Raw genomic sequence first — 19,309 nt, 5'->3', positions numbered from 1 at the left:
TGGCCTCCTCCAGTTTTTCAGTTTATTTTTAGGTTTTTACAAACATTTACGAGGATATGGGAAAAGAAAAAAAAAACATCTTTCCACTCAAATCGTGACTCATTCTTATCCCCTATTGCTGTGGTGTCCAAGAACAGTTATTCTTTGTTATAACTATTGTATAATCTGTCTGCACTTTAAATTCTTTCACTTTTAACAAAAGAACTAAACACAAATTCATTATTGAATCTCTGTACAGCAAGGGCTCTTGAGATAAACATCTTAGGATGCCAGCATCAGCAGTTTAATCTCTTGTTTATATCAGTGTCATTTAAAGTGAATTAACCTCATGAGTTTAGGTTCGTCGAGGCTGACATGCTATATACTGTACTGTTCCTGTCTGTGTATTTTGTACAATCAAGAGATCTTTAGGGAACCTGAGCCTGAGATTATTAGTCATCACAGATAAACACTGCTCCCCAAAACATAGCTATGTAGTCCGGAATATCCATCCATTGTTATCTTAAAAGTACACAAGTAGAGATCAACTTAATTACTAACTTAATCCTCCACTAAAAGACCTTGTTATATATAAAATAGTATAGGAAAGCATAGAATGTAGTATATATGGTGTCTAAAACTTTCTAAATGCCCATAACATTAAAAGATAAACCGAAAAACTCAGAAGCTGTTCACTGAACGTCACACATTAAACAAACATATTTCTGAAAATAAAATGACAGAACACATCTATCATGTGTCAAGAGAAAGTCAAACAAACGCATGAGATAGCATTGCAAACGATCGGGATATTTTATACAGCCCCGAGGTTTACTGATAAAGGTGTCAAAGTCCAGAAACACAAACGCAAAGGACCCACTGGCTTATAAACCAAACGTAGCCATACCTAGAATTACTGGGGTCGTAAAAATGGTTCACTTTTAACTGCACATCTGTATAACTCCTACAGGACACGCAACAAGATCCGAAAGCACCTCTGATCATTCGCGTGTAGGGTAGTAATAACAGAGATAATAGTAGAAAATTTTTTCGATTTACTTATAGCCATACAGCCATATAAGCATAAGGGAGTGGCATAGTATTGGAAGTGTCTCATTTAATCTGCTGGCTATTAAGAAATCTAGGAACAAAACTGCATTCAAAGAAAAAGTGTCTCCCTGCATAATCGGCTGAACACAGATACAATAATACTATAACAAACACGTGGGAAAAACGTAAATACGTAGGTGATAAGAACGTAGACTTGATAAAGAAACCAGAAAATAATTTAAAATTCACACACATATGCACATACCGTTGGTTATTTCTGAAACAAAGTTAGCTATTATACCACACTTGCGATAAATACTGTTTCATGCAGAGACTATATATTTAAATATACTCGTATTATAAATATAAAAAAACACAACAGGCTAGAAGTTACGCTGTTACAAACAGTTCGCCACACACCAGAGCCGCCAGGTATATCGTCGTTATCCGCCCTGTCAAATGCAAGCACCCTTTAAAAAGCAAAAATAATTAAATATATGTAAAAATATATACTCACCACAACAGAACCAGACAATGAGGCGATGAAAACTCTTATTACCATCCTACAGAAAAATCCTGGTCGGCAAATGTGTTTAAGACGTGTATTTAAGCGCTCCTCTCCTTGGCGAGATTGTTGATGTATCGCCTGAATGTTATTGACAGGCTCTTCGATAAATGCGTGTTTAAGTTAAAGCAACGCTCAAGCCTACGTTGTAAAATTATTATTATAATGATGAAGATAATGATGGCAGTGCTCTCACCACATTCGTGGTCTTCACTCCCCCACCCGGCACTCTGGGGTCTAACACCGTCGAACCCTTTTTCAGCCCTGTAATGAATGAGCAGAGCATTCTGGGAGATGTAGTGCACCACGTAAAACTTTACATTGAGCATGTTTCGCGAGCGTTTGCGGAGCAGTGAAGCTGTCTGCCTTTGTGGGGAGTGCTGAATTTATGAGCCTCTCTCCCTGTTAGCAGAATCCAGCTCGCATAAATATTAAAGTACTTGCTTTGTGCCTGCAAAGGGGTTTAATTCATTGAACGACAAATGAGTTTCCCAATGTCTAGACTGTGATAATTATGTTGGAAATAATAATGATGTAGTTAAAGCTTGCGGGTCTTTTCTGAGGCCCAGTCCTAATTTCAAAAGCTCTTCAGGGTGTATCCCAATCTTCCATCCTCGCCCATTCATTGCCATAACGGTTTTATTAAACGACACTTTTCAGGTGTTACAGATGAATTATTGCACCCATCCCAGATATAGCTTCCAACTGACATCAAAAGAGTTTTTATTATAGGTAGCGATGGAAAAGTTGTTTCGGCACAAATATATTGCAGAAAACTAGCTAGTATACTAATAATAATAATATTAATAACACCCCCGCTTTCGAATGGCGCAGGATAAACTATTTAAAAGTGCATAAAGATAAAAACTAAACCCGTCAGTTAACGGTGTACTATAAAAAGTAGATTCCTAATAGGTTTTGCAGTGGTGGGTAAAGTGTAACTTCCACCATCAGGTAAATCAGTGATAAAATGTCATGAAATTCCCTCTGTTAATAAATTTGAGTTACCTAATATTATTCCATTAGAAAAATATATATATTTGAAGTACTTAACTGAGACAATACAGAGGTTTTGACGGTTACTACCCAGATTATGTCTTAAGCAGCCTTCCCCCGCAGTCGCCGCGGCTTAGACCTTAGACGTCATGTAATCGTTCACACAAACATATTTTTTGTTTGCGATTCTGTTAAGACAACGTTAAAAACATTATGAAGGCAGCACATCAACCCAAGAACGGGATTTCCGTGAGCTGCCTCGAGAGCATCAAACAGGATCCTTTAGCGGCTAACTTGGAACTCACGAGGGTTGCCATGGCGAGGCGTCGCTAAGAAGCACGGCGCGGAACGGAACGGCGCGGATCCGCACGGCGAACAGGCGCACTGGAGGAGTCGGGCTCCGTCCTGCACGAGAGCTGGCGCGAGGGAGCCAGCAAAACGTCTCCCGTATTCGCGTAGGAGTAGGAGGAAGACCGGCATCCGTCAAGACGCCCGCTTGGCCCCGCACGACCTACCGGGAAGACGGAACAATGTTGGCTGACGTTAGCTAGCCGCTGAGGACGTTCAGCGCCATCACTTGTGAAATGGGAGCCCTGGAAAATATAAAATAACATAAGGTTGGTGTAAAATAAACTGGGCTGGAGCAAAACGCTGACCGTCTGTCTCCATGACAGCATCCGGGAAACTCTGAAGTCGCACCCGGACGACTGTTTCCCTTCTTGGTAAAGTCGATGGTTACTGTTGAAGTATTCTTGAATAGACGTTCAGTACAAATTCTTAGTTTATTTCTGAACGAGCCATGTTTATTTTTCACCGTGTTTGTAAATCTGGCAATTTACGTCGACTACCAAGCGCATAATCCGAAATAATCGCAGTTGGCTGTCATCTTAAACCAGCTAGCGGAGGTTCTGATTTTATCCCGCTATCCACCCTACATAGTTCCTTAGTTACCTAGTAAGTTTAGCTACGTTACCTAAGCAGCAAACATGGCGTACAAATGTATAATTTGTCTCCAGTATTTTCAGTTTCAAAGAGCTATAAATCCGGGCCAGGGCTTTCCGTGACTGTCAGTGAACCCCAAAAGGAGATAAATATGCCTTTTGTTTTTGCGTATAGCTACATTGTTAGTGTAACAGATTGTGTTTCGTGGCTTTCGGCGATTAAAAAAAAAAAGTGCGCCCCTCCCACTCTCCCGAAGTCAGGTTAGCGGGAGCAGCGCGTCTGTTTTAGACCTTCCTGTCTGGCGCTGACAGCCTGTCAGCTTTAGGTGGACGCATCGTTTGCATTTTTACTTCCCGTTCGCTCATTTTTGAGAAGTCTTTTTGGTAATCCGATGCTGATGTTTTGCCATATCAAAGAAAATAAATAACTCCGACGTCTTGCGTCGTTTGTAAGGGTTTGCTGTGTAGGGTTGTTGAGTGACGTGACAAAATGGCTTACTTTTTGTACTTAAACTCGATCTGGAGTGTTCATCTAATCCAGATTACATTGGAATAACTTGCCTACAATTACTCTATGTAGCGCCTGAAAGATGCATTTCTGAATTCGTTAAAACAATATCAGTAAAATGTCTCTAAATATAATGAAATATCTTTTGGACTGTGCATTCAGAGTAGAAGTTTCTCTGACTGTTCATGTTTAAGAATTGTATAGCATTGTAAACTAATTTACATAAACGTCCATATATAACGTACTTATAACCACTTGTCAGTTTCACGTTAACTTTCATAAACATGACGTATGTAGACGATATAGATACATTATGATTTGTGTTTACATGTAGCATCTTTTAGGATTATTTTTTCGATCTACATTCTGTAGTAGTAACTCCCACTGAAGTGTAATATCAGGCTATTTCAGATACCCGTGCTGGCACTTATCATACTTGTCACTGGATAGTATTGAAGATGCTCTCAAATTCAATTATACAAATCCGATCTGGTGCACACAGTTTTCTGAACTACTTAAACATGAGATTTTCAGTAGACACACACACTCTCTCTCTGTCTCTCTCTCTCATATATATATATATATATATATATATATATAGAGTAATGTGGCACTATAATGGCTGATTGATGTTGCTTCATACCTTCAAGGTTGTCTGTTTTAATCCAGCTGTACCTCCTGTGTTTCGGCTGCCTTGTGTTTGCATGGATTTCCTGTAGGTAGTTCAGTTTCACCCTGTAGTGAATTCCAAAGACATGCCGGCCGGCGAACTGGTGTCTTTCACTTGTGTGTATGTCTGGTGTGTTTGGCTGGTTTTCAGCACAGGGTATTCCCATTAGGGACTATGGAAAATAACAATATTACTTAACCTAGCAGCTATTAAATATATAGATGGATAGATAGATTCTTTAAATTCAGTCAAAATGCTGCTACTCTTTATGATTAGTGATTTTAGTAAAATAACTTAACATAGCAGGAAAGTATATAGAGCAGATTAGCTATTATTGTCTCTCAGCACAAAAGAAGGACAATCTTTATATAGGTCAACTTCTCCTGTAAAATTGAAGATGTCCTACTTTTTCTTTACAATGTTCACGTTAGCCTGCTTCTGATATGCCCTTAGTGTTTGTGTGTATGTATGTATGTATGTATGTATACCTGTATCTGAAGATTTGTATTTGTGAATTGGGAAATGCTGGGAATGCTGCAGAGTGGCTGTTCATGGTACACAGCATCCTCATTTCCTTGTGCATGCTCACGATGAAAATTGATTTTGATCATTGACAAGGTGATGCCTTGAATTAAATAAATGTAGACACCCATATGCATTAAAATGACACAGTAAAAAGGAATAAACAAAGACTGCATACAAAGATTCTGCATTTTCTGCCTAGGGAATAGTATCTATTACTTGAATGTCCCAGAGAGTAACTTCTTCTGTCTTCATGGATGTCCTTCCCAGCTGGATCACACTGAAGACAGCCTTGACCTCCACAAAATGCACCAGTCCAGTGAGGACAACTTGGATGGAGACAGGAAACGCAATTCCAGTGGAAGCATGACACGGAATTCAGAATCTTCCTCCAAATCCAAGTCAGGCGACAACAAGAAGAGGAATGGCAAAAGAAGCCCAGCAAGCAACGAGGCCAGAACCAGGAGACGGGATGCATCTCATGGCGACAGGAACAGTGGCTCCTACTATTCGGAGGACTATGAGAACAGCTCGGCCTCTGGCTGCTCTCTTTCTGCCAGTTCCCATTCCCTGTCCCCTGTCCCGCGGAGCCTGGCCCCTACCAAACGGGTCTCCAGCAGCCCGCTGCGGAAACCAGGTATGCCCTGATTTCACGACCTCATTGTCTGGTAAGAACCACTGTCCATCAGGGAAGTCAAGCTTGTTTCATGCATGGCTGCCAGTATGTTTTCATGATTCTGAAATACTCTCCAAAACCTCTTTGATCACAAGAAGCACAATGGTTGTGTAAGTTTAGTCATTTCGTTATACCGGGAACCGATTATCAACTGCAGTTTTTTCCACGTGTTTCCTTTTCCTGTCTGTAGATGGCAGTGTTGAATGTGTTTTGTTACCAGCAACACGCACATCAGTAACGACGCCAGTAATGGTTACATGATTGTTTTGCCCACATCTGAAAAAATGTAATTAAGCTGGTAATTTCCACCTTCTGCTTCACACCTGCACAAATCAATTATCATAATTACAAGTGAGTATCCAAATACGGTATTATAATGTTGACGAACCAGCTTTCTTTCATTCAAAGCAAATGTTTTTCCTGTTTGTACAGGTGGTTATTATTTGTTCTATTAATATAGATTTTGTACCTTTTCCAAGAGTACAGTGTCTGGCTATATTTAGCCCAGTGTCCTTAACCACCATGCCACCTACTTCTCTGTTTAGAAAACAGCATAGTAGACATGCAATTTAATGTATTCCTCAAGACCCCTAGAGGATTATGGTTGTCTAGTACAGTTGTGAGTGCAGTTTCCTTTAACAAAGGTGCCTTAATTTGTGCCATGGTGAGAACGAGTTTAAAATAATCTGGGTGTGTTTTTTGTACTGTAGGTGCCTCCTCACTGTTGCTGAGTGCTGTTTTTCAGCTGTATTAGTACTCTTCCCTCAGCCATATCAAGGCCATCTGTGTTGGTGTGATGCACGGCTTTGGTGAGGGTGACTCTTGTATTGTGTAGCAGGCATCATAAGGTGGTCCAGAATTCCACAATTGTGCATTCGAATTGAGACACATCGAGAACTTCTACCATCTATCTTTCTAGTGCCAAATTTAGGCATCCCCTGGAAATGCTGCTTTTCTAACCAAAGCCAAATTAAACCACTTTTCTGCAGATATGCAACAGTTTGAAATGAAATCAGTAACTATATAGTCGGTGTGCACTACAGTCACCTCTCTGTACATTTATTATGATAGTCATGCCCTTGACAGTATTTTTGAACTCCTGGAATGTGGCACGATTCTCCCATGTCGGATAGGCTTTCATGAGAAAGGTCAGAGACCTCTGTTGGCAGTTTGGAAGTATTCAATTGAAGATCCTCCTCATTCTGTTAGTAATGTAGTCATGGAGCGCTGTCAGACAAGTTCTTCTTCTCCAGCCTTCCGAGTCCTTTCCGTTCAGAAGTATCCAGTTTCTTCACCATCCTCCTCTTGTCCTCCAATGAGATACACTCATCAAAAAATGCAAGCCCAACTAACTCTTCCAAGAGATACCACAGATGTCTGTGACACTGGCAGAGGCTCGATCTGGCTTACGTATACGTCGGTATACGTCGGTATACGTCCTTAATCGGTTCCAGATCCTTGAACAACGAATTTTCCCATAAGAAATAAAGGGAAAAAGATTAATTTGTTCCCGTGAAAAAAAAATCCTATTGTTATTGGCATATTATACATTGATGGGATTGTATAAAATAATTTAAACACTGCTTAATATTAAGTGCATAAATACAAAAGCAATTAGATTAAAATTTAACCTCACTTTACCTTGCTGAAAAAACATAAAATCACGTGAAAATTCACAGAGAAATTGTTCACTGCACGGATTGTTCACTGAATAGTAGCAACTGACATAGTTCTAACACGCGAATCGTATTCCAAACGAAGGTCGTATACCAAGCAAAATTTTTCGTGTCCAAACGGGACTTATTCCGAAGCAGACGTATACCGAGGTACCACTGTATGTGTATATGCATGAATAATTAAATATTAAATCATTTATAATACCTTTTTATTGATCAACATGAAGTAAACTGCCCGATATGTAAATAATTTCTTGAACCCAATGGGGGACCTCTAAATTTTGCTCAATCCAGTTGATAGGTGTGCAGTATGAAAGGCATGATGTGTCTCATTGTGTTTACCCAGTAACATTGTGCTGCCTTCCCTGGAAACAGATGGATGTCAGAAAGGAAACCTATTGAGTGCCTTAGCCGTGTGTATATATGTGTTGCGTGGTTTCAGAAAAACATTTTTAAGAATCGTTCTGGCACTGGTTCCCCTGAATCCTTTTTGCTATGAACTAACCCACGAGTGCTGTGCTGAATCTGGCATCCCGCCTAGCTAATTGTGTTTGGTTTGTGTGTTCTTGGCTATAACAGAATATGTCATTAGTGATTGTACTCTTTGCCCAGTCATAAAAAGGTTTTATCCTTTTGTCACGATTTTCTATTTGTACAAGAAACCAGTTGTTTGCTCCAAATGTGCTCATGTGCAACTGCTATAAACATTGCACACAGTTTTATATATCCTGTTATACATTACTTAGATTACAGCTTTGTGGTAGTATCATTAGTAACTATTACAAAAACATTTGCTGATGCTTTACATTAACTTTACCTTCATACTGAATTCATAATGCATTCATAGAACATTCATAAGTAGCATGTACTCCTTAACATGCATTAATAGCTTTAAAATACATTAATAAGAAACTGTATTTGATTATACAATTATAATGTTTCTTATTCTCATATAATGATTGTTACAGTATATTGCAGGTGTTAAAGTGGGTAATGATGTTAAAGTATACTTATGCTGCTTGTGAATGTTTTATGAATGCATTATTAAGGTGCACTAAATGATGTATGAATGCATTATAAAGGCATTATGAAGGGGTAGTTAATGGAAACCCTTACCAAACATTTATTGAAAGCCCTTTTAAAGGTGTAAAATATATTGGAGCATTTATCAGCTATTAAAAAGAACAAATTTAAAGCGGTAAGCTTGGTTAATGATTAAACATGAGAGAAATGAGACTATTTGCTTTTGGTAAAAGATACACTTCCAGCCACAGGATTCGGACCCACAACCTGCTTGGCACATGTATAGATCCCTGCCTCGGTGAGCTGCACACCGTCCACACTACAACCACACTATGGAATAGTGTCTCTTTTAGATTGTATGAGCTGCTAATCTCACAGAGTTTTTTTTTTTCTCTCTCACACCCTTCCTCTTTTCTTTTTGTTTTATGTTTATGCAGGCCTACGAAAGTCAGGCTCTCGGCACCTTCGCCCAGGTGCTCCCCCGCAGCAGGGCGGGGGACGCTCTCAGAGCCTGAACAAGGACCCTTCGCCGAAGGACTTGGACCTAGTGACCAAGCGCATGCTGTCAGCGCGCCTGCTTAAGATCAATGAGCTGAAGAACGAGCTGGCTGAGACGCAGATGCGGCTGCAGCAGCTGCAGCAGGAGAACAAGGTGCTGCGGCAACTGCAGCTCCGTCAGGAGAGGGCGCTGCAGCGCTTTGAGGACACCGAGAGCGAGATTGCCCAGCTTCTCTCGCGTCACAGCAGCGAGGTGCATGCGCTGCGGGAGCGTCTCCGCCGAAGCCAGGAGCGGGAGCGTGCCACAGACAGGCAGCAGCGGGAGGCGCAGGAAGAGCTGAGCCGCTGCCGGGCTGCCCTCCAGAAGTTGCGACGGCTGGCCGAAGAACGCCACCTAGGGGAGAGGGAGGAGCTGGCACGCAAGCTGGAGCAGGTTGAGGGGCGCCTTGCTGACAGCGACCGTAGAGTCAAGGTACACACACATCTGTCTAACCCTACAGAATCTCATGGTCCACTTCATACCCACTTGGTTGATGTTTGGCTATGTAGGTGAGGAATATTCATGATCTGAAGGTTGCTGGCTCAAATCTAGTGGCTAGGAAAGTAATGTCATAATTGGCTTTTGAGCAAGACCCTTAATTCCAATTGCTCCAGGAAGACTGGCTGCTGTTACTCTCTGATTCTCACCTCTCGATAAAAGCCTCCACTAACTAAAAAAATGTAAACCAGACCAATCCAAGCTCTGTAGCAGATACTGGGCTGTGAATACCCTCCATGGTGGTAATTTTATGGTATTACATTCTATCTGTATCTGCAGTCTAGCCAGCGTGTTTGTAGCTGCTCTCAAGCATGGAAGGTAGACGTGAGGATGTGCTGAGAAACACTAGCAGACTCAAATGTGACCTGGTCACCAAGGCTGCCTGTCTCAGGCCAACCCGCCCTGGCTGCAAGTCCAGCTGGCGTCCATTAGAAGAGCCGTGAAGCAACACAACAAGCATGTTCTCAGAGACTGTTTATGTTTCCCTGCATCGCTTCAACCGCGCACTTCAAATTCAGCCAGAAAAAATAAAAAGGTTCCACGATGATGCTTGAGCCGTGAGAGGCGTGGAGCTGCCGTGTGGTTTAATTCTTCATGGGTGTAGGGACAATGGGGGCGTGGCCTCTGGCGTGTGGCGTATGAACAGTGTAGACGGTGTTGCTGTAGGTGCAGAGGAGAATGTGGGTTACAGAACACAGGGGACATCACAGCCCTATGATAAACAACCTCAGATTCTTTGAACTTTCTATCTGGCAACTCCTTTATAGTGTAATTATTTCTGTTTTATTATTTTTGTTTTTTATTTTCTCTTCTATGAAACTGATTTATTGCGGTGACCTACTTTGCCTTAAGGATTATCAGCATTTGGTAATAATTATCTCATTTTCCATGACCTTGTTTCAATGCAGTAACTACTTAAAAGTAACTCTTGATGGAGGTACGTCGGGTATACCGTATGTTGAGGGGGCAGCTTCATTAGTTTCTTAATGAGCTGATCTGTCTGGTCTAGCAACATGCTTGTCCATCTCTGTAATTCAGTGCAAAAGAGATTTTCGAGCTCACAGTAAGAAATCAGAGTGTCTGTCGGTCATTTGATTTCTACATGCATTGGGTTTGGGCTGATTCATCTATGCCTGCTTGCGTGCGCGTGTGTGTGTGTGTGTGTGTGTGTGTGTGTGTGTGTGTGTGTGTGTGTGTGTGTGTGTGCATGCATGTGTATCTGTGTGCATTCATTCAGGACCTGGAGCGGAACCTGGAGCTGACGAGCAGCAGCCTCCAGCGGCAGCTGACAGCAGAGAGGAGAAAGACCCATGAGGCTCTGGAGGAGGCCAAGGGCCTGAGGGAGGAGCTGGAGCGCCTATGCCACAAACTCAAGGTAGGAGGCTCGTCTGCTGAGCCGCAGCATGTCCAGGTGTCTGTGCACTGAGGCTCTCTTAGAATCCCTCATTAAAAGGCACAGAGAGTCCCCAAAGCCATCGCGGTACATTTCACTGGCTCACTCACTTACGCTTTACAAGATAAGCGTGTCAGGATCACTTCGTCTTGGACCCCGACTCCTGCTGTAGTTTTTTCCTGCTTCCTCCATTTCTTCTGGCTGTTTTTCCACTCTTACTTATTAGTCTCGCACAGTATTTAGCTGCTTTTATATCTGTCTGCACTAATCAGATATTAACAGGTTTGTGGTGTGTACTTCCTGTTCCTCAGGAAAAGGAAAGGGAACTCGATACCAGGAACATTTATGCCAACCGGATGAAACCTGCACACAGAAAAGAGGCAGAGAGCTCCACAAAGAAAAGAGGTACAGAAGCACCTCACCACTCTTCCTCAGACTTCCCACAACCAAATAGTGGTCACATTTAGCTCTGAATTTTGGTTGCAAACCAGAATTTTGTAACCCCATAGCTGGTACTCTAGAACACATTTCAAAAAGCCCAAAAATGATTGTGGAAAATCTACATTTACTAATTAATGAAATGTGAAAGAACAGTTGTTGGAGGAGGTGCGTGGCTCTGCAGGTTAGAAGTCATTGTCTATATCCAGAAGGTTGCCAGTCTGGATGCTATGGCCAGCAGATTTATCAGATCATTGTTGGGCTATTGAGGAAGGCCCCAAACCTTAACCGTTCCAGAGATGCTGGCTGAGCCTGCTCTCTGACCACAGGCTTTTCTAACTCATGCATCACTTTGGACAAAAGCATCTGGTAAATATATGCAAAAAAATTAGGAATTCAGGTTTGGGATTGTATTAAAGGTTGGAGTGTCTGTAAGGACCTTTGGTTCCAGCCCACTGGCTTGTTTACTGCTCTTAAGATGGTACCAGCAGATGGCATTTAGGTATGTCAGGGTATTCACTGCTCCAGCTTTGGTGATTTGGAACCCACTGCATGGTGGCAGAGATGTGGGGGAGACTGAACCATTAAACCTCCCGGAAGTCAAGTGACCAATCAGAGATCCTTGTGTTATCTCGCATAACTGTACAATGTGATTCTGCAAGGCTACCGAGCTCTGCTGATTTGGTCAGATGGATCCTGGACTCCCACAAAGCAGCTCTCTTGGTTACAGTCTAGCACAGTGGTCCCCAACTAGCAGACCTCATGATAACCCCCCATCAGCAAATTTTATCGTCTCATTTTTCAGACACAGTGGACAAAGTGGACCTTGGCTTTGTGTTGCTGATGGAATTTGATGCTTGGGGAGAAATAGCTGGGGACACCTGGTTGTTTGACTAACTGAATGACTGTAACCCCCTGCCAGCCCCCCCCACAAGTGCCACCAAAGAGGTGCAGACAGAGGACAGGATGTTCTCCTTGGAGTTTCCGACCCCACCTCCCGCCATCACGGACAGAAAGGAGCCCCCCCGGAGAGATGAGTACCTCTCGGTGAAGGCAAGCGTCCGTCTGACTGTAGAGCTTCTGCTTGATTTCGTGAGCCGTACCCGTCCCATCAGGGGGACCATTTGCACATGATACACCTTCTAACTTCAGCAACAGGCAAAACATACACTATCCATTACAAAGCTAAGGAGTTAAGTTTGGTAAGTTATTACTAAAAATTCACTAACAAATAAGCCAGGATCTGAAATCTCCCTGTGTATACACTCCTCTTTCCAGCATCAGCAGATGGCTGTATTATTCTTATTACATTTAGAGGTGCAGAGGTCTCATCTGTACCATCGCCTCTTATTCAATTAAATTCATTTCAGTGTATTTTTATATAGCGCCTTTCACAACAGTGTCACCCCAAGGCACTTTACACGAGTGTGTTGTAGTATATTCCTACATCATCTATGCAGAATAATTTAAAAACAGGTGAAAGGGAGAACTAAGAAATGAAAGAAAGAAAGTCAGATGACAACACAGGAAAGGAACCAGAAACTTCTAAGCAGGGAGAACGTCACTTCTCCGTGCCGGCCTGTGCGGGGTGGCAGATTGAAGGCTGCACCCACAGTGTCACAGTTGCATCCTCGATATCACACGTCCATGGGACTTAACTAGGATTCCTGCTCAGATGGTGCCCAGCCCGGGAAGGAAGGCAGAGAACATGGGTGGTCAGAACATGTATAGACACAATAACGTATGAACACAGTAGGTGGAAAAAGCCTGTACGGCAGCACAAACAGCCACAGTTACATTGTGTTATGTTTTAAAGTGCAGGTGAGCTAAACTGAAGGAATAGGTCTTCAGTTGGGATTTAAAGACTGAGACCGATTCAGCATCCCGAGTGTAAGCTGGCAAACCATTCCACAATATAGTAGTCATGTAGCAGAAGACTTTACCTCCAGCTGTTACTTATTTTATATGTGCAAAGACACGGAGGCCTCTATTCTCTGAAATGAGTGTCCAGTGCATTATGTAAACTTCAGTTTGTTATGTTAGGTAGGCATGTGCTAGACCCTTGAGTGCTTTATGTATAAGTAGTTCTTTTTTCATTTGTCTGTTTTTTTGTGTTTATTAAAATTTGAGCTGGGTATGCTGGTAGCTAAGTGGTCAACGCTGTAGCCTTACGCCTCAGCTGTGAGCCTGTCTCTCCAGGCTCTGTGTGTCTGTCGTCTGTCCTCCTGGGCCTGTGTATTTAGATGAATTGCCCAGTGTGTGTGGGAGTGTCCTGCTTCTCATCCAGGTTGTGCCCCATCCTGGTGCCCTGTGCTGCCTGGGCTAGTTAGGCCTCAGGTTCCCTGTGATCCTGGCCAGGATACACAATTGGAAGGATGGAAATTTCCCACTGTATAGGAGTGCATGCCTTGTGATGAACTAATATCCCAGAATTAGCATCCCTGTGCTTCCTGGCACACCCCAAAACAGTGTACTGCACAAATGGTAATTGAAGATGGACAGATGGTTAAAATTTGAGCGGTTGTGCACATGTTAACTATCCCACCCCTAACTATAACAGATCAATTAGATCCAAGTTATGTTGGATTTTTACTGAGTTGTTCACCTTAAGTACTCATTTATTTTATTCTGTATGGTATTACTCCGAGGATAATACACAGGACCCTGATATTGACTGCAGGGGACCATGTTTCGCCATTGTGTAGATGCTTCTGGAACAAAACATGTTATCATATTTCACATTAAATTTAATGTCAAACTGCTTTTTTATTTCAGATTCTCATTTTGCAGGTACCAATCAATAACCCACTAGCAGAAATCTTGTTATAAAGAAATCGAATTTCATTTTTTACTACTCTTTTCCATTGTAGTACCATAAAAAAATGCATGCTTCCTGTTTGGCATTTTGGCTCATTTTTCAGGTCGAATTACGTCACTCTGGTCTTTTTCACATCAAATCAAATATCTCTGGTGTTTTTCCACATCCAATCACATTACTTGGGTCTTTTTCACATCCAGTCAAATCGCACAGGTCTTTTACACATCCAATCACATCAGTCCAGTTCATCCTTTGGTGGTAGCTGTATAGTGCCTCTCCTGTGACTTGGTGCAGGCTGCAAACTCAGTAACTTGTCTGGCCTGTTCAATGAAGGGACCACTTTTGTGTTTTTTTTGTTTATTTTAATGAAAACATTCTAGATCATGCATTAGTGGAAGGTTTGTTTTTTTTCAGCTGTTTTATTATGTTTTAATACCTGTTCATTTTGGTTATTTGTTCAATGTCAGTATAGCGTATGATCTGGGTTAAGTGACACACCATAGTTCACATAATTTACATAACCCCTGCTGGATAATTAGTTGAGTGGATTATTTACATAAATGGTATTGGTTTCAAATTTTATAAGTAATTCCTAATGTGAGTTAAATTTAAATGTGCAAGGCTGCTTTTCAGTATTTAAATCTTCTGCTGACCATGCAGTATTATCCTCACCTGCTCCTCTAGGTCCAGCAGGAGGCGTCAGAGGGAGAGAACTGGCACAAGGTGGGGAGAGAGAAAGAGGAGGAGGTACACCGAGAGCAGGAGATGGAGAATGTCAGGAGGCTGCGGGGAGGTGAGGAGCATTCCAACATATGTGCGTACACACACACACACACACACACAGGTTTTGTAATTACATCTTTGTGGGGACTCTCCATTCATTTCTATGGGGGAAAACTCTAATCCCAACATGATGACCTTAACCCCCACCCAGCCCTAACCTTGACCATAAGTAATCAAACAAAATACAAGACTTTTGGCATTTTTACTTTTTTGATTGCATTCACTTTTTAAAATTGAGGTTATCCAAATGGCAACCTAAAAAAAATCCCCAAAAGTAAGGAAGTTTCAGGTTTTAATACACATTTTGGACATTTTGGTCCCCAAATGTGATCTGTGCAAACCCACAACACACACACACATTTTTATTCATATCTTCGTGGGGACTGTCCATTTTCGTGGCCATAATCCTAATTCAAACAATAACAGCCTCAGCCTCTACCCAGCCCTAATCTTAACCATAAGTAACCAAACAGAATACAAGGCTTTAGGCATTTTTAGTTTTTGATTGCAGTCACAGATTTTTTTTTATAAAATTGACCACAAAATTATCTCTACAAGGTCAAAATAACAGGCGTTTATCACACTGTGGGGACATTTGGTCCTCACAATGTTATTTTTTTTATATATATACACATATATATATATATATATATATATATATACACATATATATATATATATATATATATATATATATATATATATATATATATATATATATATATATATACACACACACACACACACACACACACACACACACACACACACACACACACACACAAATATATATATACCAAATGTCCCCACAGTGTGATAAACGCCTGTGTTATATATATATATATATATATATACATGACCACACACACAAATTTAGGTACCTGCACCTTTTGGCACTTCTCTCCATAACCCAGTGGTGGGCGCAGAGGTATTGCGGGGGGGGGCGCACCAATGGGATAGCCTCAGGGGCATGTGCCACCCTAAAATAATCTCTTCACAGACTGGACGATTAAACAAATAAAGCAGCGCAACATTACAGTAACTAACAATAAATAAACCACTAACTTACGTGTACTATTAGAGCATTTATGTAATTTATTTAAACTTTACCAGGTAAATTAACTGAAAACCAGTTCTTACTGCTTTACGTGATATTCGGGAGAAATAGCAGATAACGCATCGGAACTTCCTGGGATACAAACATCACGTTCTTCAGCCAATAAGGGCAAAGTTGTGTTGTCACGGAGGCAGTTCCACTTTGTTCAGCCGGCTGAGAGGTGCTGTACCATCTGTCTTAAGTCGTCTTGCTCTTGCAAGGTTTTTGTACCGTGTGACATGGTGACGCGTGACGACGTTTTGCAGCGCCGGACCAAAATAATCTAACCATATCATGAAAAACGAGGTTTAAAATTTTTGACATGAAGTGCAAGGAGACTATCAATTAATGGGCATGATTTAGTGTTGTTTTGTGCTATAGTATAGGCTGAAACCTGCGGCTATCGTTAAAAACAAATGCGGTAATCGTAAGACAAACTTTTATTTGTGTACGCCAATGAATTTTAACAGGAATGTTAAATCTGCATTTGCATGATTTCAAACTTATGCTGGACTTTTATTTTTAATTGATTGCTCTTTTTTCCCCATAGTGGTGAAATCGCACCATTTGTATTTTGTAATTGCATTTGTTTCGCTCAATTGGAAAAGGGAGTTGTATTTCAAATAAAGTTTGAATCTGAACCTGTGTAGTTTGAATGGGGGGGCTCAATAATGTTCCTATCTAGAAAAGGGGGGCCCTGCAGAGAAAGTTTGGGGACCACTGCACTAACCTATCCCAGATTGAGGTTTTGAGGTTCCCTCATCCACGTGGCCAGTGTAGTCTTTTCTGGAACTCCAGAGCCTGCTTCCACTCATTGTTATTTCATGTTTTGAGCCATCGAGTCTTCCTGAACCTTTTGAAGCTGCTCGCATCATTGTCGCATTTGATCTCATTTGTGTTTTACATTATTCACAGAGCTGTTAAGCAGACATTGTACTCCTTATCATCACTTTACATCTTGTTGTTTAGTTCCTGTCATCGGCTGTAGGAATGACTGATGGGCCCTGACTTATTAATCTATATGCTACGTGTCGTGTTTTGTGGGGGAGACGCGAGACATAATCCAAGTGTGAGTGAGCCTGATGCATGGTGGGATTATAGCTACGTATGATGTACGTCTCTGTCTCCATCCACCACAGATAAGGGTCCCACCCCCAGTTCTGCTGTTAGCCCCCTGACTGAAGCAGCAGATTCTCGAATGTCCATGTCAAACAGTGAGTAGCGGCTCGGCCTAATGCTCCGTTGGTATCCTGTAGCCTGTAGCCTTCTTATCATTAACCTGCCCAACAGGCCCATGAGTTGAGCTGATTTTAGCTTATTTCCTTTGGCTATAGCTATATCCAAGGCTCAGAGTTGGTACAGGAATTTCATTAAAGTTTTCAGCTGTTATTTGAAAGTGTACATTGCTCCATTTTACGAAATGAAAATCTAATAGATGATAAAAGTTCATGTCATCAGTGCTTGCTGTAAAGCTGAAAACGAAAGGCTATGAGATACGTGAGGGTTTGTTGTTTTCCTTGAAACAGCATGGAGGAGGCAAGGGGAGCCCACGCTTCTGGGAGAGGATGAGGGGAGGAGGAGGTGGGGCCACGACTCCCCTCCGGTGCAGGAGAAGCAGGAAGGGGAGAAAAGGGTGAGGAGCCAGGAGGCCCTGGAGGAGCGCAGCAGGAAGAATCAGCTTCTGGCCAAAATGAAAGAGATCGACCTACAGGGCCGTGACGCAAACACAGACATGATTGTCTCTGGTGTCTCTGAGCACCAGCCAGGCTGGACACCACCGCAGTCCATTTTCAGCCTCACAGACCCGGGGGAGAACCTGCAGGACGGGGGCCGAGAGCCACTGAGGAAGTCTGAGCCCTTGGGGAAGAGGGGCCTTCGGACTCTGGGCTCCAATGAGGACCTGTCGTTTGGCAACTACACCCCCTCGTTTGGTCGGCCGGCGCCAAGGGCTGGCCTGGTGAACCTGGCGGGCCCGAGGAGCGACGGGCTGGAGGAGAGGAGCCAGGACAACCCAGGTGTGGCAGGGGCACCGGCAAAGGAGCGCAAGTCCAACCTGATGGAGCAGCTCTTTGGCACCGGTGCCAGCCCCAACATGCCCGGCAGGCTGGAAGTGCTGAGCTTCTCCAGAGCCCCTCTGGGAGAGGGGAGCGCTGGAAAATCCACAGAGACTAACGGGAAGCGGGGCGACTTCTTCCCATTCAGCGGGGATCCGTCAACTGGCTACGGCAGGGGCACTATACAGGTGGCTGAGAGTCGCCCTGCTGTGAGGGCCATCGCCTCCTTCGATGACGAGATCGAGGAGGTGACACTCTAAGCTTCAGGCAAGTGGGGGACCATCCACCATTTCCACCGAAAGGCAAAGGATAATGTTCAGTGAAGTCAGTAGATGCATTAATGTTTTATACTGTGTATGTACTTAGAAAAAGTGATTGTGCGTGAAATCATTTCCCTGTTTCACTGCATCAATCAGTTGTAAACACTAAACAAGGACTGCGTCTCTGTATTTGTTAACAGAGGGACATTTTAAATGGCTACACCAGAGCTTTCCCCATTCTGAACACAACTGTGGGCAAGATTTCACAATTACTCAGGTAGAATCATGTTTGGGTTCGAAATTGGAATTAACCCAAAATGTGTGGCATATGGAGCCAACCATAAGCACTAACCAGAAGCCTATTTAATTAGAGCACCATGTGTGTAATTCAGGGAGTTTGAAACATAAAGGACAAAGAGGACTAAATTAAATGTTATTTGTACATCTTTACTTTTGTACAAATTCAGTAGCGTACTTTGATTACAAGCTGTTTTGCTAATTAAGACATTTAGTATTTTTGTGCAGGTGGCTGTGTTTGAAAGCTCTTGAATATGTATGTTCAACACAAAACATATGAACCTTCTAGAGAAATTAGAAATGCATCTTTACACAGTAAAGACATGGTGCAGTGAGTTAATGTTCATGTTTCAGAGAAGGGACACATCATTTGTTTTTCCTGAACACTGTGGAATTTTGTACAAGATTTAGTAATCTGTCATCACAATCTGACTTTTTCCACTAAAAGAATGGAATTTGTTTTATTTGTAAATGTTTTTACTAGTGAAATAATTGTGCTTTATTAAATATCAAACTGCCTTTTCCCTA

The 19,309-nt window shown here is 42.2% G+C and overlaps 2 protein-coding genes across 4 annotated transcripts in view; one reads left to right on the top strand and one right to left on the bottom strand.

The window, feature by feature from the left end:
- The window catches only part of sh3bgrl2 (SH3 domain binding glutamate-rich protein like 2), a 13,043-nt gene extending 9,973 nt beyond the window's left edge, over positions 1–3,070 (bottom strand). The window contains exons 1-2 of one of the 3 annotated variants that reach the window (XM_023806956.2): positions 2,896–3,070; positions 1,791–1,858 (exon numbers count right to left, since the gene is read on the bottom strand). In XM_023806956.2, the coding sequence (XP_023662724.1) occupies positions 1,791–1,858; positions 2,896–3,070 (243 nt within the window). Of the gene's footprint in view, positions 1–1,546; positions 1,859–2,648; positions 2,844–2,895 lie in introns of those variants that run through there. The other 2 variants (XM_023806958.2, XM_023806959.2) reach the window with 2 other exon arrangements.
- On the top strand, positions 3,069–19,309 carry lca5 (lebercilin LCA5). The gene is made up of 9 exons (XM_023806951.2): positions 3,069–3,207; positions 5,502–5,868; positions 9,044–9,576; positions 10,880–11,017; positions 11,347–11,440; positions 12,396–12,526; positions 14,976–15,084; positions 17,310–17,384; positions 17,697–19,309. The coding sequence occupies exons 2-9, from the start codon at positions 5,538–5,540 to the stop codon at positions 18,482–18,484; spliced, it is 2,199 nt and encodes a 732-aa protein (XP_023662719.2). The 5' UTR covers positions 3,069–3,207; positions 5,502–5,537; the 3' UTR covers positions 18,485–19,309.

This window comes from Paramormyrops kingsleyae, chromosome 19 (assembly GCF_048594095.1).
Source record: "Paramormyrops kingsleyae isolate MSU_618 chromosome 19, PKINGS_0.4, whole genome shotgun sequence".
In the NCBI taxonomy this organism is placed as follows: Eukaryota; Metazoa; Chordata; class Actinopteri; order Osteoglossiformes; family Mormyridae; genus Paramormyrops; species Paramormyrops kingsleyae.
The sequence above is the reverse complement of the archived record's forward strand: the minus strand, read 5'-3'. Positions and strand labels throughout refer to the sequence as shown.